Consider the following 25,238-nt stretch of genomic DNA (forward strand, 5'->3'; position numbering starts at 1 on the left):
AAAAATAAAATAAAATAAAAATAAAAACCGTGACGAAGTTTGAAGGACTGCGAGAATTGCCAAAACGTGTCACGGAGTAAAGAAAGGTTGGAAAATGGCACCAACAGTCTGGCTCGACCCAGGGTGGCCACAAAACCTCAGTTTGTAGAGAAACACGATGTCTGCGAGGCTCAACAAGGCGGAGCGCAACAGAACGAGGTAAGCCTGTAATATTGGCCTCGAATGCCATTCATGCCACCGAATGGGACGGTTACAACAGTGACTCTTGGGTCACCACACCACAACCTGTCATTTGGGCCATTCCGCGCCCCCCCCCAAACCCGCCAGCAAAAAAAAGTCAAAAAATGAAAAAAGGAACTAGACAGAAAATGAAAATTGCAACTCACGTCGCACTCTTAAGAGCGTTGCACTCCACTCAGAAAAGAGTAAACAGAATAGTAGGCAAATGAGGACTGTCAGTGCGCAGGAAGGCTTACCACACCTCCGAGAGGAAGGAGAAGTCCGGGTGAGAATCACTTTCAGTTGATGACAGAAGTGCCAAGGGTGGACACCGGCCGCAGGAGGCCACCGGCTCCCGTCTGCCCCGCCGTCATGCTCTGTCTGCTCCTGCCTCTCGCGTTGGTCTCCTGCCTTGGCCCAGGTAAATGCAGGGGTGGGTGGTCGCGCAGCCCCCCGAGCAACTCTCTGGTTTTGTGCAGCTCGCTCAGTCTACACCACTCATGCATAGGTGTCTGTCTGTCCCCCGCGGGGCCGGGTGGGTGTCACCGCCTCTCCACTTGGCACATGAGGCGCTGCCTTGGAGCTGACAGCTTCCCCTGTGTCTGCATTTATCTGCGGGGCATGGGAGGTGAGCTTGTTCTAAGAGCAGACGGTTTGGAGTTTACAACCAGCATGCTGTGAAATACAGAGTTCTGCCGTTAGGAAAGTGAGTTCTCTCCCCAAATGAGCTACTCTCTTGCTGGGTGACCTCAGGTGGGTTCCTTATGCCTCTTGAGTTTCAGTGTCCGCGTCGAAAATATTGACAACCCTATGGTTCAGTGTGGCCAAAATTTCTAGGCACAGGGCAAACGCTGGAAATAGCCCTATTTTATTACTGTGATCGCTGGCTCTCCCTTCCTGTGATTCATATCAGAGGCTAGGTAGGCTGCCAGAACTATATATGGCCACAGAAAGTCCTGGCCCGTCCTGCCTCCCCGTTCCCCACTGACCAGTACGTGAAAAACGGGAAGGTTCGCATCATGTTTGGGGAATCACCGGTGGTTATTGGAACCAAAGTACAGGCTTCAGGGACAGACGGGGCAGGAGACGAGACAGAAAAGCTAGGCCAGATGGGGCACCCGGGTGGCTCAGTCGGTTAAGCGTCCGACTTCAGCTCAGGTCACGGTCTCAGTCCGTGAGTTCAAGGCCCGCATCTGGCCCTGTGCTGACAGCTCAGAGCCTGGAGCCTGCTTCGGATTCTGGGTCTCCCTCTCTCTCTGCCGCTCCCCCGCTCACGCTCTGTTTCTCTCACTCTCAAAAATGAATAAATGTTAAAAAAAAAAAAAAAGTTAAAAAAAAGAAAAGAAAAGCTAGGCCAGGGTAGCGGATGAAAATAGCGAATACTTCCTGACGCCTTCTGTTCAGGGCCCTGGGCCAAGTACTGTGCACGCATTATATACATAAGCCTCAGTACAGGTCTCGGGAGCTTGTGCTATATTGACCCCATTTCAACGAGAATTTAAATAACTGGCCCAGATTTCGTTAGCCAGCAGGTGGCAAGCTCTTGCAACAGTTCTGAGAAACAGTGACCAGTGCCCAGACACAGCCGCAGTGCAAGAGAAAGGGCCGCGGTGACAGTCACCGTGGATGCAGAATTAACAAGGAGGGTGGGGGAGGCTCTGCTTGTCTAGCTTCTGGGGACACATCGTGAACAGAGCGGGTGAAAACTGTTCCCCGTGAAGCTCACATCTGAGCAGAGGAAACAAGTTACCTAAGTGAAATGGCATAGTGGACAGTGACAAATGATAAGGAGGAAAAAAAAATCAAGCGGGGAATGGGGGTGTGAAGGATGGTGGAAGGAAGGGGCAGGGAGATTTCAGACAGAGTCGCCAGAGGTGATAAAGTTGGGGGACGAAGGGAAGGGAGGCGGGGAGTTCAAGGTCGGATCTACCGATTTGAAGACATCAGGGTGATATCCGTGAGATTTCCGGGGAGCGGCTGGAAATTGAGGACTAGAGGCTGGAGGCGCGGACATCACAGCAGGGAGATCATCACCGAAGCTAAGAGGAAGTTCAAGGAGAACAGAGCCATGGGAGATAACGTGTCCGTCCTGTCCCGTCTTTCTAGAGGCCTCCAGGTACAGGGCGTGGCCTCCACGTGATGTCCCCAGCTCTGTCTATCCCAGACGTGACCTTTGATGGGAAAGTCAATGCATTATCACTTTGTAGCGACCTCAGTAGCCCAAATCAGGGGAATATCCATTCTGATAAGGGCCTTTGTTACCTCATTTGCCATTCCTGCCCCACAGGGAGAGGCCTCAATCCATCTAGTGAACATAACTACAAATATCCAGTATTTGAAACCCCCAGGGGCTGCTGGCATGACAGTAAAACCCGTTTGCCAGTCTTCCGCAGGCAGTGTCCCCCTAGCCTGACTTGCCTCGGCTAATAATAATAATCTCTTTCATCCCTGGACCGTATATTGTCTCTGCTGACCACAGGCATGAAGCTTCTCTGCCACCGTCAGTTGGATCTTGTGCACTCTTTAAACGCTTTTTTGTAATGTTTATTTATTTTTTGAAGGAGAGAGAGGTAGGGACAGAGAGAGAAGGGGCGGGGCAGAGAGAGGAGACCCAGAATCCGAAGCAGGCTCCAGGCTCCAGGCTGTCAGCCCAGAGTCCGACGCGGGGCTGGAACCCGGGAACCGCGAGAGCGTGACCTGAGCCGAAGTCGGATGCTTAAGCGACGGAGCCCCCCCGGGTGCCCCTAGATCACGTGCACTCTTAAGAAGCCCCCAAGAAGTCTGCTTGGGCCCCTGGACTTTCCCACTGCTCTTTGTCATCTGATTATCAGGGCCCATCCTCAGCCCGGTTTTGCTGCCTCCTCTGTCTCCACATGGGGGTAGGTTGGGGCGGACTGATAACGAGGCAAGGAGGTTATCGCTGTGCTGCAAAATCTCCCGTGACCTAGCAGCCCTTCCTGTGGCTGCGGCCGCCAAGCTGCCTGCCTGTACGACTTCTGAATTTCCTTTCTGGTGGCACTCGCAATGCACCATGGGCACCTTGCTCGACTTGTGCGCGGTTTCCAACACCCCGCGGGGCTCTCTGCCAAAGCTGGTTTCTTTATATCCAGGTTTCGTAAGCCTTTCCTTCCATTTGGCTCCATGGGCATGGAAGACAGAGAAGGTGTATTTAGAATCTTTTATGTAGAATAAAGTGCCAATTGGTAGCACTTTATGTCTGCCTTTCGGGCCGAGGGGCCTGGGGTCGGCCTCTTGGCCTCTACAAGAGCATTCAGGGACACCCCGTCCCTGCCTTTCTCGCCCATCTACAGATTGGCCTTCCTCCGCCCTGGCCGGGGATCCACTTGGGAGATCTCTGCGACTTGAGACTTGACCGGTTCCTTCTGGGCAACTGTGGGGGGGGGGGGGGGGTGGAGGAGCGAGGTCAGGAAGCAGGGTAGCTGGGTTTAAAGGGTGATGCGGCTTCAGCCGTAGCTGAGGGGGATCTGGCAGGCGGCTTGATATTGTCGTGTTCTGTGTTGGGACAGCCACAGATGTCCTTTGGTTTCTGATAAACCGGAGACCAGGTGCAGGGTCCAGACTGTCCTAGGTGGACCCATACTTTCTCTTTACCTCTTTTATCAAAAGGCACGTGGCTGCCCCAGCTCTCAGGCAGGGACACCAACTCCTGGCCACCATGTCCGGATGTTCAAAGAAATCAGCCACCACGCTCTTATTTAAGGGCCCCAGCATCTGTGTTAACACCCCGACAGCCACGCCTTATCTTTCACGTCCATATAAATCAAATGCTTTTCAAGGTCTGCTAACGCTAAGGTTGGGGCTTCTGAACACAGGGGATCTCTTACCTTTCTACAAAATAGTTTCCATTGCAATGTGCTGTTGAGTTTTAAAGTTCCATTTTCGGGGGGCGCCTGGGTGGCTCAGTCGGGTGAGCGTCCGACTTCGGCGCAGGTCACGATCTCGTTGTCCCTAAGTTCGAGCCCCGCATCAGGCTCTGTGCTGACAGCCCAGAGCCTGGAGCCTGTTTCAGATTCTGTGTCTCCCTCTCTCTCTCCCCCTCCCCCAGTCTTGCTCTGTCTGTCTCTCTCTCTGTCAAAAATAAATAAACATTAAAAAAAAATTTTTTTTAATAAATAAAGTTCCATTTTCTGACCATTTTCCTCCATCCTCTAAAGTCTATTGTGGCCAGGATGCTGCAAAACAACATCACTCGCTTTCACATCAAAGGGGAGTATCCAAAAGCCTTCCAGGGGCGCCTGGGTGGCACAGTCGGTTAAGCGTCCGACTTCAGCCAGGTCACGATCTCGCGGTCCGTGAGTTTGAGCCCCGCGTCAGGCTCTGGGCTGATGGCTCAGAGCCTGGAGCCTGTGTCCGATTCTGTGTCTCCCTCTCTCTCTGCCCCTCCCCCATTCATGCTCTGTCTCTCTCTGTCCCAAAAATAAATAAACGTTGAAAAAAAAAATTCAAAAGCCTTCCAGTGCTGGAGGCTACAGGCTACAGGCTGTTGTTCAGAATGGAACTTGTCCCATGTTCTGGGAACCTTCCTTAGAGCCTCTGAACTCCCAAAGGTCACATACAGTGATTAGGGGTGACACAAATGCCACACGATCTTGCTCACAGAATATTTAAGCCTCGAGTGGCTTGTCCTTAAGAAAAAGGCCATGGGTGGCTCCGTCGGTTAAGTGTCCGACTGGGGCTCAGATCATGATCTCGCGGTTCGTGAGTTCGAGCCCCGCCTCGGGCTCTGTGCCGACAGCTCAGAGCCTGGAGCCTGCTTTGGATTCTGTGTCTCCCCCTCTCTCTGGCCCTTCCCCTCTCTCTCTCTCTGTCTCTCTCTCTCAAAAAATAAATAAACATTAAAAAAAAATTTTTTTTTAATTGTAAAGAAAAAGGCTAGAGAAAGAAAGGTCTTGGGGACTGCCGAGGACTCTGGGCATCTATCTTAACTGTTAGTAAGCGAAGTTACACCGGAGAACTGGGGGCCTTACTTACAGATCGCCAGTACCGAAAAGAAGGGAAGGACAAGGTATACAACGGCCAGGCACTCAGGGTGGAGATTCAGACAGTCGACAACAGTCAATTGAGTAAAAACATACTCACAGATACTAGACCAGCCGGGACGGAGACGTCCGGCAAATCTCCCGGACTCTAAGCACGAGACACCAGCACAACAGGGTCCAGTGTCCCCAGCGAAGAGGTCAAGTTTACCCTCTAACTAGTCTCAAGACGATCGCTCCCGTTTCGCCAGGCTGGAGCATCCAAGCCTCCCGGATAGCCAGGTTGTGCAGTCTTCCTAATGGTCTTTCCCAGTTCACCCAGACTTTGTGAGACACTCTCTAAAATCTGTGCCGTAGACCCGGCCTATGCCAGCAGAGAGCCTTCCGAATAAAAACACTCGGTGCAGCTGCTGGATCTCGGGGGAGGTCCCCCAACACCGGTGGTCGTTACAGGCACCAAGGAGGGGGAACCCCGCAAGGAATCCACTTCCAGCCCGGCCCCGGGAGCTTGAATGGGTTAGCCCAGGACGAGGGGACACTGCCCTCTACTCCATTCACCGGACACCAGGGAATCGGAGGGCAGAGTCGCAGAAGGACAAGAGTCCCACCTGGGTCACCAACATGTGTTACCCAGCCAATGTGGGTGGGCCCCTCGGTGAGTTACAGAGAGAAGCTACGCCGGCCGGAGCTGCCTTACCAAGTCCTCTATTTGCAGCAAATACGGAGAGCACAGAGAATAATTCCCAAGGCGGTGACTCCCCAAACAGGAGTGAGCGGACTCCTTTTTTCCTTTTTCAAACCAATTTTTTAAAATTCAAGTGTAATTATTTTATTTTATTTTTTGTTTAATTATTTTCTTCGTGAAATTTATCGTCCAGTTGGACTCCACACAACGCCCAGTGCTCATCCCCACAGGTGCCCTCCTCCATGCCCCTCACCCACCCTTCCCTCCCTCCTACCCCCCATCAACCCGCAGTTTGTTCTCAGTTTTTAAGAGCCTCTTCTGATTTGGCTCCCTCCCTCTCTAACTTTTTTTCGAGTGTAGTTACCAAACAGTGTTACATTCGTTTCAGCTGTACGACGTAGTGATTCAACAATTCAATACATCACTCAGTGCTCATCACGATAAGTGTGCTGTTCACTCCTTTCACCTCTTTTCCCTATCGCCCTACCCAGCCCCAGCTCCCCTTTAGTGCCCAGCAGTTTGTTCTCTGTAGTTAAGAATCTGTTTCGTGGCCTGCCTCTTTTTTTCTTTGTTTTATCCCTTAAATTCCACGCAGGAGTGAGACCATATGTATTTGTCTTTCTCTGCCTGCCTTATTGATTTCACTTAGCATTATAGCCTTCAGGTCCACCCATGTTGTTGCAGATGGCAAGATTTCGTTCTTTTTTATGGCTGAATAATATTCCATTGAACGTACATGCCGCATACTCTTGGTCCATTCGTCCGTCGATGGATGCTTGGGCTGCTTCCATATCTTGGCTATTGTTAGCAATGCTGCTGTAAACACAGGGGTGTGTGTATCCCTTTGAATACACACGTTTTTGTATCTTTTTGGTAAAGACCCCGTAGTGCAACTGCTGGGTCGTAGGGTGGTTCTATTTTTCATTTTTTGAGGAACCTCCCTCCTGTTTTCCACAGTGGCTGCACCAGTTTGCATTCCCACCAGCTGTGCACAGGGTTCCTTTTCCTCCACAACCTCGCCAACACCTGCTACTTCTTGTGTTTTTTTTATTTTAGCCATTCTGACGGGTGTGGGGTGACATCTCCTTGTGGTTTTGATTTGCATTTCCCTGATGACGAGTGGTGTTGAGCATCTTGTGTCTGTTGGCCATCTGGATGTCTTCTTTGGACACTGCTCATTTCTTCTGCCCATTTTTTCACTGAATTATTTGGTTTCGGGGTGTTGCGTTGTAGAAGTTCTTTATATATTTTGGCTACTAACCCTTCACCTGATAGGTCATCTGCAAGTATCTTCTCCCATTCAATAGGCTGTCTTTTTATTTTGTCGATGGTTTCCTCCACTGGGAAACAGTTTTTATTTTGGTATAGCCCCAACGGTTCAATTCTGCTTTTGTTTGCCTTGCCAAAGGAGACGTATCTAGAACAGTGTTTCCATGGTTGACGTGTTTTCTTCTAGGAATGTTATGGTTTCAGGTCTCGTATTTAGGTCTTTAATCCAGAGAGTGGTCCAGCTTCTTTCGCATGTAGCTGTCCAGTGTTCCCAACACCATTTGTTGAAGAGACCTTTTTATTTCCCATGGCATGTTCTTGCCTCCTTTGTCAGAGATTAATTGACCATATAATTGTGGGTTTGTTTCTGGGCTCTGGGCTCTGTTCCTTTGACCTGTGTGCCTACTGTGTGCCAGTAACGTGGCGTTTTGATTACTACAGCTTTGTGGTATAACTCAAAATCTAAAATTGTGATACCTCCGGCTTTGTTCTACTTTTTCAAGATTGCTTTGGCCATTCAGGGTCTTTTGCGGTTCCATCCAAATTTTAGGATTGTTTGTTCTGTTCTGTGAAAAATGCTGTTGGTATTTTGACAGAGATTGCATTACATTTGTAGATAAGCAATCAGTCAGAGAAAGACGCTATCACATGACTTCACTCACGTGAGGAATTTAAGACACAACACAGATGAACATCAGGGAAGGGAAATAAAAATAATATAAAAACAGGGAGGGGGACAAAACATAAAAGACTCTTAAATATAGACAACGAACAGGGTTGCTGGATGGGTTGTGGGAGGGGGGGATGGTCTAAATGGGTAAAGGTCATTAAGGAACCTACTCCTGAAATCATTGTTGCACCAAGTCAGTTGTAAATTAAACAATAAATACATTTTTAAAAAGAGAGTAAAAAGGCAATCCACAAAGTGGGAGAAACAGATTTTCGAAATATATTTTGTATCTAGAATACACCAAGAGCTCCTAAATAATAAGGAAAAAAACTGAGAATCCATTCAAAAGTGGATCAAAGATTTCAACAGACAAGTGACTAAAGTAAATATTCAAATGGAAATGGCCAATAAATATATTAAAAGGTATTGAATGTAACTGATCGTAAGGGAAAGGTAAATTAAAACCACAACAAGCTACCAATATATCCGCATCAAGCATTGGGACCTTTATAAAAATCTGGGTAATGGAAAAAAAATGGTAGATAAGCAGGTTCCTCTTACTGGGGTCTGGGATGGATACGGAGAGGGGGAGGCCTGATCATCACGTGTCATGGGCAGGCATAGACCTTCACATGCACACCCAGAAAACGTGCCTGTACATATATTATACGGTATGCTAATGAGGTTTATGCCCGTCCCAGGGCAGGGATTTTAATATTGTCCTAGAGCTGAGGTACCTGTCTGGCACTTTATGACTCAGCTGCCCAGGCATGTCCTGGGGGGTCCTACTCAAAATGTTTCTTTTCCTGTTCCATCAATTCATTAGTTGGTTTCTAAAAGATAAAACCGATAGCTGGGCAAAGGCTTTGAGGAGTTTCCGGAGTGGAGGGGTTCTCCCTGCTGACAGAATCACATCGCCTGGACCCCAAAGCAGCTCTCCTTGTGCCAAAATTCTCACAGAAGGGCTTTTGAACATTTCCTGTAACTTCTGACCTTCCCCTTCCCTGAGCAAAGTGCCCTAAGCCTTTTTCTTCTTCTTAGACCTTCAGGGGACTAATTCTACCTTCCCCTTCTCTACCTTCTTCCCCTTGGTCTCTTTTTCAGCCAGACTCTTTTCTCCTTCCCCTGAACCAAAACAAACTCCCCACAAATATAAGCAGAGGCAAACAGATATTTGAGCCCCTCCTTGAAGGATAAATAGGGACTCAGCAGGTGGAAAAAGCGACAAAGGGCATTCCGGGCAAAGGGAACAACGGGGCAAAGAAAGAGCGGGGCACTCTTGGAAGAATCACAAATAGTTGGGCCATAGGAACCCCTTGTTTTTATTCAGAACCCTGCTGTGATGTTATCGCCCCTGTGAAGGGTTCCCTGACAACCCCCAGTTCCCCCAGCCCCGGATGCTCATTTATTTGGGCTCCTCTACAGCACGTACCTCTGTTGGGTCAACATTTATTGAGCTAGAAATTGTGTTCAGTGCTAGGAACACAGAGATAATAAGCACAGTCTCTATCCCCAAGATGCTGGAAAAGAGAGGAAAACAGTCTCATAATTACAACAAAAAGAAAGAAGTACTTGGTGTTGAGTGTACCGGGTACAATTGATGGTCCGTACAAGGTCAATGCAGAAGTCAGCCCCTTCCTAGCTCCAGACCCAGCTCATTGCACTGAAACTACTCACTTGCCTGGTAGGCTCCTCTTCGACATGGTGAGCCCAGAGGACCAACATTTCTTATTCATGTTCCCAATCTTCAACCCAGAAACTGGTCCATAAAAGGGATCTGGTCCATATGGTCTGAATGCCGTGAGTTCTAAAGCTCTACTCACTGAACTGGCATAGAACTGAGCAAACGGTAGAAAGAATGACTTGTTCAATGAATAGTTGCCATCTATAAAAAAAAAAAAAAAGGAGGCGTCAAGGAATGTGCTAGGCAGGAGGCAACAGCTCCTGGGGAGTCCTTGGGCCCCAGGGTATACCCAGGCTCCTTACAAAAGAGAAACTGCTCCTTAATATCTTGGACAGAAAACCTCCAAGAGAAAGAACGGAGTGTCCAGTCACTCAACAGATACTCACTGGATGAATCCTATGGGCCTATGCTGTGCCAAGCAGTGTTCAAGAGTGATCACAACAATGAAAAAGACAGACGGAAACCTTTGCTCTCAGGGAGCTTACATTCTCGCAGAAGGGAGAGAGAATTTTTTTCTTTAAGGCAAATTATAAAGTAGGCTAGGTGGTAAGTATTACGGAGAAAAAGAAGTCCAAAAGCAGCTGAATGTACAGGGGTGAGGGGTGGTGATAAGGGAAGAGCGGTCCTCTCTGAGAGGGAATGTGTGCATTAAAGACCTTCTAGAGGTGAGAGAGTGAGCCACATGCACACCTGAGAGACAACACCCTTCCAGGCGGAGGGAACGGCAGGTGAACCAGCCCTGGCTTGCTCCAGGAATGGCCAGGCCAGCGTAGTTTGAGCAAAGTCAACTGGTCTGGGGAGAGTTATAGAAAAAATAGGTCAAAGACACAAACATGAGCAGATCATTTTGGTCTTTAAAAAAAAAAGTTTTCTTAATGTTTATTTATTTTTGAGAGACAGAGAGAGAGAGAGAGAGAAACAGAGGAGAGCAGGGGAGGGGCAGAGAGGGAGACACAGAAACCAAAGCAGGCTCCAGGCTTCGAGCCATCAGCACAGAGCCCGACGCGGGGCTCAAACTCACGAGCTGCGAGGTCATGACCTGAGCCGAAGTCGGACGCTCAACCGACTGAGCCACCCAGGCGCCCCACCTTTTGGTCTTCATAGGTCATTGTAACTGTTTTCGTTTGGTTTGGGTTTTGTCGTCATTCTAACATTTTTTTAACTGAAATATACACATGATGAGAAAGCTGTACAAATCCTAAGTGTGAACTCAATGAATTATCACAAAATGAATAAATCCGAGTATCCAGACCCAGGTCAAGAACTAGGACATTTGCAGCACCCCAGAGTCCCCCTTTTTGCTCCCTCCTACCTGCTCTCTCTCGCTCCTCCTCAAAGGTAACCACTGTCCTGACGTCAAGCAACAGATCTGTTTTGCCTGTTTTTAAACTTTCAGTAAGTGGGATCAACAACAGGAAAAGGCAAAATACATCTTTTGCTCAAGATTTTGCTTGGGATCGTCCCCCATGCCGTTCCTAGAGGGAAAAGAGGTTAAGATGAGAAATCTTCCCCATCACGTTAAACCCCTGATGGGAAAGATGGGGGGCGGGGCGGGGGGGGGTGGGAATGGCCGGCAGCGTTCAGTGCCTGGCTTCTGCACGACCATCAAGGAAGGAGAGAGGCAGTGTGAGCTCGCCCAAGAGCTGAGCGTCAGGATCCCGAGAGGTAGTTCCTCCCTGCTTAGATCTTCTCCTGAGAAGTAAGAGATCTGGAGAAGGTTGGGGGTCCTGGTTACAGTTACATATTCACCGACTCACTCAAACATTTCCAGATTCTCCTTCATGTTAGACACAGTGCCAAAATAGAAAGATAATCAGGACACGGCCAGTTAGACAAACAAGCAAACACAGGACCACAAAATGGTGTGATGCGTGCTACGTATTTGCAGAGGATGCTCGGGAAGCATCCTCTTTAAGAATCGTTGTGACCAGGGGCGCCTGGGTGGCTCAGTCGGTTAAGCGCCAGACTTCGGCTAAGGTCACGATCTCATGGTTTGTGAGTTTGAGCCCCGCTCTGGCTCTGTGCTGACAGCTCAGAGCCTGGATCCTGCTTCAGATTCTGTGTGTGTCTCTCTCTCTGCCCCTCCCCTGCCTATGCTCTCTTTCTCTCTCTCTCTGTCAAAAAAGTAAATAAACAGTTTTAAAAATTAAAAAAAAAAAGAATCATTGCGACCATTTCACTTTTTTTGCTCAAACATGAATGGCTCTGAGATAGGCTCACGAGAACAGGACTACCGTCTATTCCTTTGAAGTTATATTTATTGCTTCTGTATTTATCAGTTTTAGCTCCTCCACTTTGAGAATAGAAAAGATATTTTCTGGTATCACCAAAAGAGCAAAAAGCAAGTGAGGTCAAAATCGTTGGGTCTGAATCCTGACCCTTATTCTGTAGCTGTGTGGCCCTGGGGGGAAAAAAATGAGTTAAACAATCTGTGCCCCTGCTCTTTTATCTATAAATGGAGATGATAATATCCATCCGATCTGCCTCCCAGAATTGCACCAGCATCGAAGGAAATAATGAATGTAAAGAGCTATAAATTCCTAGTATCAGTCCTCTAACCACCACCCCACCCACCCACAAACCTACTATGTTGGGCACAGCAGATAATCAGTGAGTGTTGAGCTTTCATTAAACTTCATCAGCAAAGACTTGTGATTGCTGGAGTCTATGCTAGGGAGCTGACGCAGTTCCCTCTCTCCCTCCACCTCGGGCCCAGAGAACTCAGAGGCTGGAGTCAGATATTGTGGTCATGACCCAAGAGTGACCAGCCAGGATAGGAGGGTGGACTGGGCCAGAACCATCTGGGCCAACTTCCCATTATCCAAGAACACCAGACATTTTGTTGGGGGTGGGGCCCCTGTGATTGTCCATTTCCACACTTCTCCTAACCCTGTGTCTCTTCATCATATGTCCGGGCATCAGTATCAGAAGGCTCTAACAGATGGGCAGAGGTAGGGAAAGGGTGTGGGGAGCAAGGGGTGAGCCGGCGGGGGGGGGGGGGGGAGAGGAGGGGGGGCGCGGTGAAAGCAATTTCTCTTCTGTGTTTACAGGGAGCACAGCTTCACAAGCCAGCTCAACCCCCCTGATGGTGAATGGGACTCTGGGGGAGTCGGTAACTTTCCCCTTGAAGCTTCCTATATCTGAGGATACACATTCCATCACCTGGCTTTACAACGGAACATCTATAACCTTCATACAACTAAGCGATCCTTCAGATCCCCGGATCATACTGACGAATCCAAAATGGAAAGACCGACTGCAATTCACCAGGAACTACTCCTTACAGCTCAGCAACCTGACAATGGCTGACGCAGGATCTTACCATGCCCAGATAACCACACAAACCTCTACAGTGTTTTCCAGTTACAAGCTGAGGATCTTCAGTGAGTGAAAGCATGGGGGTTAATTGTGTATGGACTGAAAGGTAGGACGTATGTCAATCCTATGTGACAGCCAGTATCCACCATAGCCCAGTGGTAAACAGCCGTAGTAATTCGAGTCAGACTGAGGTCCAGCAGTAAACAATCTCAATGGCATTGCTCGGCCAGTGAGTGACAGAGTGGAGAATAGAACCTAAGTCTTGTGACTCCTGGCCCCCAATCACATCACTCTCCCTCACCCAATAAAATAGTCCCTCTTGGGGCACCTGAGTGGCTCAGTCAGTGAAGCATCTGACTTCTCATTTCGGCTCAGGTCATGATCTCAGAGTTGTGAGATCGAGTTCCACGTCCAACTCCACGTAGACATCACGGAGCCTGATCGGGATTCGCGCGCTCTCTCTCTCTCTCTCTCTGCCCCTCCCCTGCTCTCGCTCACTCACTCTCTCTCTCTCAAAGTAAATAAATAAACTTAAAAAAAAATAGTCCCTCTTGACCAGAAATGTAATGGAAGTGGGGCACCTGGCTGGCTCAGTCAGAAGGGCATCACTCTTGATCTCGGGGTCACGAGTTCAAGCCCCACATTGGGTGTAGAGATTACTTAAATAAATAAAACTTAAAAAAAAAAAGGAATGTAATGGAAGTAACAGAATTGAAATAGCTGTGACTCTGTTACCACGTGCATTACCTATATCTGTTGGGTAATCTTCACCAAACTCCACGAGGTAGATACGAACCCTTAACCCTGAGGCACAGCGTCAGTCACAGCAACCTGCCTACAGTCACAGAGGAAGCAGTAAGTGGGAGAGTTTCCCACATGACTAGCTGGCATGACACGTCCCTTTACACAAAGGCTCGTCTGGCTCAGTGGAGAATGATCAGTATACAGAACAGTGGTGTACCTAGAAAGTGCTCTGTAAGGATGAGTTGATAACGAGAAAGATCTTTTCTACAAGGTTATTTAATTTCCAAGAACATTTTCCCCAGACGGTTCACGTCCTCAACATAAAATTATGGAAACCATGAGACAGCTTGCCAATCAGTATCAGAAAAAAAAAAAAAAAAAAAAAAGATCCTTCTGGCAATCAGTGGTGTTCGAGATGCCTTGAATGCCTTTAAGACCATCTCTTAGCAGGAATGTTGTATAGGAGATTCAAGCTTGAACTGGCAACTTTGAAGGTCACCGAGATTCCGTACGTCTCATCTACCCGAGAGCCTACAGTGTCTAAAACTCACCCAGAGCTCTTTGGGTTAAGACGTGGAATCCAAAAAAGCACTTCAGTTAAAGTAAGATGTCACCACAAATAGGTTACTTGTGAACCTTTATAATCCCCTAAATATTTGGCAGATGTACCGTGTTAGATTGGTCAAAGTCATGTCCCTAAAAGAACAGGACACAGAACAGGTAAATATGATAGGAAAGAGAGGTTGTCTAGAAAAGTCTGCCACAGGAATTCCAACCAAACGGGCAAAATCACCCTGGGACAGTCTATTGATATCTTGAAGCTGTTAAACAAATCACCACAAAGTCGGTGGCTAACATCAGAAATTTTATTCTCTCACAATTCTGGAGGCCCAAAGTCCAAAATCAAGGCATGGGCAGGGCCACCGTCCCTCTGGAGGCCCTAGAGGGCAATCTGTTCTTGGCCTCTTCCAGCTTCTGCTGGAATGCTGCTGGCACTCCTTAATGTTTGTTGGCCTGTGTCTGTGTCACATGAGTCTCTGCCTCCCTGTCACATCGCCTCCTCCTTTCCCTATGTTATCTCCTCTTCTGTCTCAAATATCTCTCTGCTCTCCTCTTGCAAGGACACTTATCACTGGATTTAGAGCCCACCCAGATAATCCAGAATCATCTCTTCATCTCACTTAATTACATCTACAAAGACCCTTTTCTGAATAAGATTCTGGGAATTAGGACGTGGAGATATCTTTTGGGAGGGTGTCATCATTCAACCCACTACAGGCAGAATCACTCTGGGTGACCAGAGGTCATCAAGTCAGTGCTAGGACCCTGGAGAGAAGAGAGACATCCGGTGGAAAGTCTGAGAACAGACCCCGTATCAGTCTCCATCACACTGTTGAGATAATGTTCTTTAGCCACTGGTCAGAAGACAAAGCATGACTTCTGCAATAACCATACTCATGAGGTTCAACGCCAAACCCTTCTCAGGACCTTTTGGCATCAGGAGTGACAAGGAACAGAAGTCATTGTTAAATGGAGTGGTCATGGGGTGCCTGAGTGGCTCGGTCAGTTGAGACTCCGACTTTGACTCAGGTCACCATCTCGCGGTTCATGAGTTGGAGCCCCGCGTCGGGCTCTGTGCTAACAGCTCAGAGCCTGGAGCCTGCTTCAGATTCTTTGCCTCTCTCTCTCTGCCCCTCCCCCATTTGCAGTCTGCCTCTCTGTCTCTCTCTCTCTCTCTGTCTCAAAAATAAATAAATATTAAAAAAAATTTTTTAATAAATGGAGTGGTCATAATAGGCTGAGAAGATAGCATTTGAGCCAAGAACTGTTGGAGGTGAGGGAGTGAGCCATGCAGATAGTTGAATGGAGAGGCCTCCCCTGTGCCTGGCAGGCTCAAGGAACGCCAAAGAGGTCAAAGGCCAAGGAGCAGAGTGAGGGGAGAGGAACAAGAAACAAGGTCAGTATGGAAATAGAGGCCACATCACGTATGGCTCTGAGAGCCTTCACAGGGGCTTTGGTCTCTACTCTTGGTGAGACTGAGAACCATCAGAGGGTTTTATGAAGTGCTTGGATTCTGGATATACTTTGGAGGTGAAGCCACCAGGGTATCCTGATGTGGTGGTGTGAGACGAAGATGTAAGTTTGTATAAGGCGTGGAGAGATTTAAAAATGTCTCCACGGTCACATAACCAGGAAATGACAAAGCCATAAGTCTGGCCAAGGTCTTCCTAACTCCAAATCCAACACTCTCCATTCCATGAAATTCCTTTCTGTCAGAATATGTCCCACCTCTACTCCACTAACTAAGCTTAGAGCATTGCTCAATATCTTCCCACCAGACAGTCGGGGTCATTCCGTTCTTTACTGGGTCATCGTTACCTCAGGCCAAGCCCCGCTCAGTGGCCTTTTTCTGTACCACTCCCACATCCCTACTGATTTGCAGCTCCAGACATTTGTTAAAAATATCTTTTAATGTTTATTTATTTTTGAGAAAAAGAGACAGAGCCCAAATTGGGGGGCGGGGGCAGAGAGAGAGAGAGGGAGACACGGAATGTGAAGCAGGCTCCAGGCTCTGAGCTGTCAGCACAGAGCCTGATGCGGGGCTCGAACTCATGAACCACAAGATCGTGACCTGAGCCGAAGTCCGACTGAACCACCCAGGCACCGCGCTACTGACGTCTCAATAGCCAATATTTTCTGATCTTTGCTCTTAGAAATTTCTCAAATGCCTGGATATATTGTACTTCTTGGTTCTCCAGAATTACTTGCTCGTTCAGTTCCCTCACTTCTTTCTCTAGTTTTTTGGCTCTCGACATTTCCCTTTCCGTCTTGCTGACATTCCGCATCAGGATCTCTTTGTCCTCGCTGGAGCCAGCATCCGATACAATGAGGACCGGCATTCCTGCAGATTCGTGAGAAGTACAAGTCCCCAAGGACACCGAGCTTTTATCTTCCACCCCAGCTAGGGAACTCTGATGGTGGAGAGAATAGGGCTCTTGAGTCTGGTTTACTGGCTTCTGCCCTGACTAAGGGCCAGTTGGCCCTCAGCTGAATTCCCCAACGTCTTCACACAAGGCCAGTGTACAAGGCTGGAAAGGATGCCAGGAATACACTGGGGCCCAGAAAGTAAATTGAGCAGCCCAGTATCACGCAACTAGTTGGTGATGGCCGTCGTGTGTCCCCACTCACTTCTCCCCCTGGCTGCTCTGTCTCGTGCTGATGTCCCTCATCACTTGGCAATACAAGCCAAGTTACTTACAGAGTAGACAGGCCATAGCATACAGTAGAGTGTTGGGAGGAATACAGAAGCATTTTGCGGTGGGAAGGGTATTTTTCACAATGGCCTGAAGACCAAGCCATTTGGTCTCAGGCCGGGCCCTTTCCCCGTGTGCAGGACCACTGAGGAACTTAGAAGTGGCCAACCACACTTGGCGATCCGAGAATGGGACCTGTGAGATCCACCTGACCTGCTCTGTGGAGAATATGAATGACGACAACCTAGTAAGGTGGGAGGTCGCAGGAAGCATATCTATAAGAGAAGCCAACCTCACTCTGTCCTGGGACCCCAAGCACTCCAGCGAAGAGAAGTACACCTGCATAGCTGAGAATCCTGTCAGCCAACTGTCCTTCTCTGTTTCCACCCAGAGTCTCTGCAAAGGTAACAGTCGGTCTCAGGTCTCCCCGAGAGCCTTGAGCAGCTGTGGGATGCGGTATGTCCCTCCTGCCCAAGGTGACTTCCCAAAACAGGGGCTCAGGGGGAGGCCACCCAACACTGCTGGGGTAGGACTAACACCGCCCCCCCCCCCCCCGCCGCAGCTCTGTACCTCTCATTGCCTCCAGAGGCCTCTCCTCCCTCCCTCCCCCTAGTCCTCCAGCCCACTCAGGGCCCCGGGGCCAAGTCCTTGGGAAGTCGGAACTGCTCCCCACACGGGCTCTACCAGGCTCCTGCCCCGTCCACCACAGGGACTCCCACTCCCAGAAAGGCTGCCCAGAGCTGGAACCCACCCAGCCCCCAAAGGTGGCCTAGAAGAGGCTCAGCAGAGACCCTCAGGAGGGGTCTTTTCAGAAGAAAGACGCTCTTCTCTTTTCCTTTTTTCAGATTTTTTGAATGATGAGTCCATTGGTACCCTATGGATTGCACTTGTGACTATTATTTTGATATGTCCAGTCATCGTGTTACTTGTTGTTTGGAGGAAGAAATACTGTTTGTGCAAGAGAGGTAAAGGGAGGGAGGAAGGTCCACTGGGACGGCCCCTGGGATGTGACCGCACACGTGCTAATTTTCTCCAGAAAATGCATGACCAAGCCTCAAGGCCTGGCTGCCCTTCCCCTTCGGGTCCCCCTGCACCACATCCTCTAGAGAGACACCTGTGGGCGAGGCGTAGGGCGTGGGGGCCTCTCACACTGCACTCACAAATTTCCATTTCCCTGATTTTATTTTTCAGGCGTCTTTCATTTCTCTGCTCAGCAAACCCAGACTTCTGGTGAGCTTGTAGACTCTTAGCTCCCAATCCTAAGACAGAGGCGGAGTCCTAGTGAAGGAGGAAAGGGGCCAGTCAGAAGGCTGGGTAATGAGAGAGGAGGGAGTCAGAATACCATTACTCAGGGGGACCAGATGGTGAAAGAGAGGTGACCCGTAACTATGCATGTCTGTCCCTGAAGGATCTTAGGCGTTGGGAAGAGGGTGGCTCCCCACCCCGTTGATGAGAAACCAGGTACCGGTGAAAGGCTCACTGTCCATTATCAACCAGCAAGTCCAGGGCAGGGACAGGGTTAGAGCATCAAAGGTCCAAAGACAAACTGCCTGACCCTGTCACTCTTTCAGCCAGGGGATTTGAACACTGAGTAGACCCAGTCCAAAAAGAACACAGGCTCTGGACTCAGACTGGCTGTGAGTCTCATTTCAGGGGTCAGAGATACACGACATCGTGTGTAGAGGACGAACGTGAGGTTCAGAGTCAGAAGCCAGGCATCCGAGTTCCTGTTCCATCACTTCCTCTTTGACTTTGTGCCAAGTTAATTGAACTTCCTGAGCCTCCAGTTTCTCATCAGTAATAATAAATATAATATAATATAACTATCCATAGTACAACCATCTGTAATAGAATCTGAGAAGTTTCCTAATACTTTATATGTGACATAACGCGGCTCCATTAAGCTTGCCAATGGCGTTCCCTGGCCCCTGTGGAGGCAGTGCTCTCTGGTCCCGGGAGCTCACTGGTCCACATGTGAATCCAGAGGGAGACGCTGAAGCTTTAGGACACCTCAAGACCACGTCCCCCCAAGAGATGAGGTCAGAAATAGAGCACACAGCTGAGAAGGTTCTAGTTCAACCCAGAACTTCAGAGAGTGTCAAAAATGAATGAACCCTAAGGAAGGGCATTGCCTCGACCAACTGCCTCTTTGGGGCCACAAAGTGCCATGGAGTGGGACACTGAGAGAGTGGGACACTGACTGTGCCTTCCTGTGTTAACAGCAGAGAACATGAATAACTTAGAGTATGTCTCCATCTCTTCGGGGAACACCGTGTATGCTCATGTCACTCATCCAAAGAGGGTGAGTCCCTTCAGCTTTATATTCCATCATTGGCACGGTTTTTAGAGTCTTCGTACGCAAACTTGTCACCATAGTCATCCCTTTAATCCAATGACCCCCCACTGTGGAGGAGAGGAGAGGCAGTGGCAGCAGCGACGACGTTGCATGGGGGACCTTGCCAGCCCTCAGGGCTCTCGCCCCATGATGTGTTTGCTCACGCCCTACTTTACATGGTCCTCTAACTGCGTGACGCATCAGTAAGTCTTGTCCCTTGGCAGCTTAATTACGAGCTGCCTGGAAGTGAAAATGATGTTTTCCTCTCTGTTCCCTGAGCACGGTTCAAGGTAAACACTTGCTGAATAGATTGGAATTCAATGAAATTTGAGAGTTTCCAGAGAGCACAACTGTGTGGCAGGGGGGTTTCTTGCCCTGGATGGAGTAGAAATAGAGGAACTGAGAAACACTCTCTCAAGGGGGGGAGGTGGGGCAAGGATTCGCAACAGTAGAAGACGGTAAAGGCATGAGCAGCCTTCAACGCTCCCCTCCCCTCTGCAACATAGCAGATGGCCTTGGGCAGCCACCAGGAACTCCTTTGCCACACATCAGCAATTTCCCACCACCCCCAAAGTAAAGCATCCGCAGGTCGACCCTTCTAAATAACACCATCCACCTTCTGAAAAGTAAGCCAAGATAACTCAGCCCTCACCCACTGATGGAAGCGATGATCCCGCTAGAAATCTTAGGTTCCCCAAGCAAATGTCCCTTCACACAGCTCCTCGTGGTATTTCCAAGGTAGGCTCCTCGAAGGGAGGTGACAAGAAGGGTACTCCCCCTGGTCCAAATATCTCTGCTGCCTTTCTAATTCTCTCTTGGGGACAAGATGCATCACCCTCAACAACCCAATAAACGGCTCTCCAGCCAACTTGCTCACTTCTTCAGAAAAAAAAAAAAAAATCGCACTCTGGAGAGTTTCAGAGGTTTTCTCCATGCCCTAAATATTCCTTAGTTCGTTTTAAATGTCAAAACCCATGAGCACGGGGGACTTCTGCCGAAGGAGCTAAGACAAAAGATACAATACTCCTCTACACTCTGGCATAAGGTGGACGAAGGACAGCAGAGTCCGATGCAGGAAAGAACGCTTCCCTTTCTTCACACACCCGCCAACAAGGTTGCCCTCCTGTCCCTCTCTGGCTCTCGAGCCCACTGGTTTGCCGGGGTGTTGTGCTTCTTGTGTGGGCCTCGGGAAATGTCACTCAACTTTCTCTGGCTTGAGAGCTCGTGGTGTTTGGTCGCCAGCCCCTCTTGCTACATACTCTCTTACCCTTTCCTCCTGGAGGATGTTGACATCGCCCCTCTGTGTTGCGTTGTCTTTCTCTGCACAAATATCTCTTTGTCTGTGAGCCGAATGTCTATGATTATTTTTTTACAGCAAACAAGTAACCCAACGCCTATGAAAACCACTGATTCCTCCACAATTTACTCCACGGTTCATCAGTCCAAAGAGGTGAGCCAGTGAGTGTGCCCTGTTCTCACAGCTTACCTCTCTCCTTAGACTTAGAACTTTATAAGGGAAGTAAAAGTAAAGGGGGCCACGGGATAGATGGCACAGACACCAGCGGAATGTAGAAGGTCTCAGGGCATCACCAAAACGTAGAAGTTATCTTGTAGGAGGCCCGTCACCCATCACTGAGTTTCCAACCTACCTGAATTCAGTTAAATTGTTTAAATTAAAATTTTAAGTCAGTTTTGCCTTAGCTCCGTATTCCTATCTGTCACTTAGTGCTTTCCAGACCTCCTCTATAGCCACGAGAGATAGCCCGAGACACTGGTCCCCATTAACCTGCTTGATTTTCCTTTTTGCCATTAGAGTAAGCCCATTTCTCCCCGGACGACTGCCCTCGGCAACGTCATCCAAGTGGCTGAGGGGTCTCAGCAGGAATGCAGGAAGCACATGGCTTCTCCTGATCCCTTGGGAGAGAACAAACACAGCGTGGTTTCTGCCTGGAGAACTTGAATATCTAGGATCATCACTTCCAGTTCTGAGGACCGGAACCTGTTCGCCTACGTCAAATATCGAAGGAATGACATCGTTTCCAACATGGGACCCAAATAACATTTTCTAATGTGCTCCGGGTCAAAACACGCCTCGGCGAACAAGCCTGGATATTGACTTTCTCTTTGGCAACGGATGGGGTTGCGGTTGACAGGGACTGGTAATTCAGAAGACAACGACTTCTCTCCTTGTAGAGAGCAGCAGGACTGCGATTCGCTGGGAGAGAGTACCGTGTGTTACATATGTTGTCTCCAGAATCGGACGGACCCATCCCCAAACCCTCACGCATCGTTTACTAGACATACCTCCCGGGACCCGTGACGGAACCTCTTGAGCTCTGGTCTGCTAGACTGAAAAATGGGGATCAGCCTGTTAACTCAAACCAGGAACCGGAGTTATCCTTGACTTCAGCTGTTTCATCATCAGGCCCTTTGGACTCTACCTCCACACATGTATGTCAGATCAACCCGCTTGTCTCCAAACCTTCAACCTCCATCCTGTATTAATTAACCCACCATCATCTCCAACCTGGGCTACAACAGTAAACTCCAAACAAATGTCCCCCAGGTTTGCTTTATCTCCCTCCGGTCCATTCTCCACAAGACAGCTGGAGTAATATCTTTAATATAAATCAGACCCTTCACTTGTCTGCTTAAGATGAACCCTGCGGGACTTCCCGGTCACTCAGAAAGAAACTGAGTCTCCGTGGCTCTGGATGGCCTGGCGCCTCTACAACCTCGGCTGTCACCACTCACCCCTCTCTCTCTGATTTGGCCTCTCTGATTCTCTTTCAGCTCCTCGGAGGAGTTTGCTCACATCTGCCTCCAGACCCTTCTCTGCCTGCCTCCTTCCTCCTCATTCTATAGGTGTCGGTGCATATATGTCACTCTCCAAGAGAGACCTTCAGACCATTCTATCTGAAGTGCATCCCCTTGTATTCTGTCACACTTTCCATGTCGTCTACCACATGCCATCGACTATTTATTATATTTAACGTCTCTTTCTCCGACTACTCCATACGCTCTCGGGGAGCAGGGACCACAATGATTTCATCTCAGTATCCTGACCACCTAGCACAGGATCTAGCACCTAGAAAATGTTCAACCGAGCTCCTGGGTGGCTCGGTCGGCTAAGCGACTGACTTCGGTTCAGGTCATGATCTCGCAGTCCGTGAGTTCGAGCCCCGCGGCGGGCTCTGCGCGGACAGCTCGGAGCCTGGAGCCTGCTTCGGAGTCTGTGTCTCCCCCTCTCTCTGCACCCCCACCCCCTGCTCATGCTCTCTCTGTGTCTCTCAAAAATAAACAACCGTTGAAAACAGTGTTCAATGATACTTTTTAAATAGATAAACGAGCATCTAGTGGAGTCCTGGAAGAATTAAAGACAATGTGCCTGCAGCCCTTGGTGTATTCACAGAGCCCGATAAACATGAGCGTCAGTGTTGCGTTGTTACCATTCCTGTTGTTAAATTGCGTCCTCCTGAATTCTTACAGTCTTCTCACAAACCCTCACCACAAGAAAGGAGAAGGGATACATTGTCTGGGACCCACTTCCCTGCCGGTTTGCCAGTTTACATCATTCCTTACCAGTCTATTCGGCTCAGATTTTAAAACTTCATTCTTTTATCCCCAGAGCAGAATTCTCTGATGTTTTTGTGCGTTTGAGATCTTCAAGATAAGAATTTTTTTTTACAACACTCTATGGAGGTGTGATCGACATACAAGAAGCTGGACGTCCTTCATGGCACACAACTCGATGAGTCTGGAGAGAAGTATGCATTCGTGAAACTGACCACAGTCGGGACTATAAACATAACTGGCACCATGAGAGGTGTCCTCTAGCTTCTTTTACTTTCAATTTTTAGTTTTTGGTGGGACGCGAACACTTAACATAAGACCTACCCGATTAGAAAAATGTTAAGTACGATATTGTTAATTATAGGCCCTCGGATGTACGGTGAATCTCTCTAGGACTCGTTCCTCGCGCATAACTGAGATTTTATCCCCTTTCTCCCAACTCTGCGGAGCCACGCCAAGTGCCGAGGCACCGGGTCTATCTTCCCCAGGGCAGCACACAGGTGTGCCAGGATAATGGGTGCCAACTCCTACCTCTCCTTCCCTGGTGAAGGAGCAGTCGGGGGTAAGGTGCTTTCTCCCCCTCCTGTAGAGCCAAAGCCAACTGCTGGGATCCAGGCTGGCTGCCGAGCTGTGCATGCGAGTCGTGTGGCTCCCCACTCTGGGGGACCGCCTGCAGGGGTGGATGCGGGCCTGCTGTGGGGGTCCACTGGTGGACCAGCTCACTGGCAGGGCCCCTAGGCTGGTTTCTGAGACCCACACGTCAGTTGCCCTGGGCCCCAGCCCCCTTGCTTTGTTCTTAGCTGCCCCCCAATGAGACAGAAATGCAACGTCCCTATGCATTCCGGGGGACAGAAGCAAGCCTCCCGGGCCCATTGCGAAAGACCGGGGAAGGAGGATGCTCATTTCATGGGGTCTCCTGTGGGAAGAACCAGACCGAGGGAGTCTCTCTAAGCACTGAGCTGTGCCAGCTTGGGGTGATGTGAGTAAAGTGAAATTGTTCTCACCCTTTGCAATGTGTCCATTCTCGGATTCTGTGCTCCACTCAGGCGCTAGGACCTCTCAACGGGACCCCGGAGCTCTCGTAAAAGTGTATTTGTCCAGGAATGGCTGTTAAATCAGGGTTCCCCTGGGAGGACCAGGGCTAAGGCCCTCGTATCCACCATCTAGCTGATGTCACTCGAATACACCATTTTTCAACGTGTCTCCTTCTGATCACAAAAATAATAAATACATGCTCCTTAAAAATGATTCAAACATTCCATAAACAGAAATTCCATACAATCCCCAACATAACTACCACAAATCGTTCCCTATCAAAGGTATAAGCTTTTTACCAAAATGAAATGTTTTTTACAATTTTTCTGCTTCAGAATATCTCTTCAGGGGTCCCTGGCTGGCTCAGGTGTTAGAGCATGAAAGTCTTTGTATTTATTTATTTGTGTATTTATTTATTTATTGAGAGAGAGAGAGAGAAAGAGAGAGAGAGGAGTGAAAGAATCCTAAGCAGGCTCTACGCTGACAGTGACAGAGACAAAGCCCCAGGTGGAGCTCGATCTCACAAACTCTGAGATCACGACCTGAGCCAAAATCAAGAGTCAGACGCTTACCCGACTGAGCCACCCAGGCACTCCTAGCGTGCAGCTCTTGATCTTGGGGTTGTGGGTTCGAGCCCCACACTGGGTGTAGAGATTACTTCAAAAATGAAAATAAACAGTTTTTAAAGAAAGAGTATCTCTTAAACAAGTCTCCAATGTCAGAACATGTAGTTGTGCTACATTTTTTTTTGCTTTGGATTAATTTTCATTAGTTTTATCTACAAATAGTTCAAATAGTGCTTTGAAATGCATATAACAACTGGGGTGGCTGGGTGGTGCAGTCCGTCAAGCGTCCGACTCTTGACCTCAGCTCAGATCATGATCTCACAGGCGGTGAGTTCGAGCCCAACATCGGGCTCTGTGCTGATGGCATAGAGTCGGCTTGGGATCTTGTCTCTCCTTCTCTCTGCCCCTCCCCTGCTTGTGCGCTCGCTCTCTCACGCACGCACTCTCTCTCTCTCAAAATAACTAAACGTAAAAATTTTTTTACATGCATGTGACAACTAACTACAGTCTCTTGCTTTATATCTGCCTCTCCCATACTGTCCTTTCTACACACACACACACACACACACACACGCCCCACATTATCTACTGACATCTTATCTGTTTAGATTCATTCTTTCCTTAATCCATCCTCCTAATATGAAGGCATCTCAATTTTGGCTAGACACATATTCAGATGCTTTCATCATTATGCCTGTAAAATACTGCTGATTACTGAGCCAAGAAGCGACTATGATTGCATTTCCCTTCTTGGACAATATTTAGTTTTTCTTAGAGTTAATTTCCTCATTTTCCTCTTTGCTTTGTTTTCATTAAACATCTATATTCCCATGCCCTCCATTATCTCTGTCAATGTGATTCTCAATATAATTTTCCACTTAGTTAAATC

The 25,238-nt window shown here is 48.7% G+C and overlaps 1 protein-coding gene across 2 annotated transcripts; it reads left to right on the forward strand.

Annotated features, from left to right (window-relative positions):
- SLAMF6 (SLAM family member 6) lies at positions 1-23,931 on the forward strand. Of its 2 annotated transcripts, XM_047840486.1 has the most exons (8): positions 1-640; positions 12,575-12,907; positions 16,981-17,244; positions 17,686-17,805; positions 18,032-18,070; positions 19,063-19,142; positions 20,551-20,625; positions 20,989-23,931. In XM_047840486.1, the coding sequence occupies exons 1-8, from the start codon at positions 526-528 to the stop codon at positions 21,133-21,135; spliced, it is 1,173 nt and encodes a 390-aa protein (XP_047696442.1). In that variant the 5' UTR covers positions 1-525; the 3' UTR covers positions 21,136-23,931. The 2 variants fall into 2 exon arrangements, with proteins under 2 accessions (XP_047696442.1, XP_047696443.1); XM_047840487.1 differs by lacking the exon at positions 18,032-18,070 and having other exon boundaries at positions 3-640.
- The last annotated feature ends 1,307 nt before the right edge of the window (positions 23,932-25,238 follow it).

The sequence above is a fragment of the Prionailurus viverrinus genome, chromosome F1 (assembly GCF_022837055.1).
Source record: "Prionailurus viverrinus isolate Anna chromosome F1, UM_Priviv_1.0, whole genome shotgun sequence".
Taxonomy (NCBI): Eukaryota; Metazoa; Chordata; class Mammalia; order Carnivora; family Felidae; genus Prionailurus; species Prionailurus viverrinus.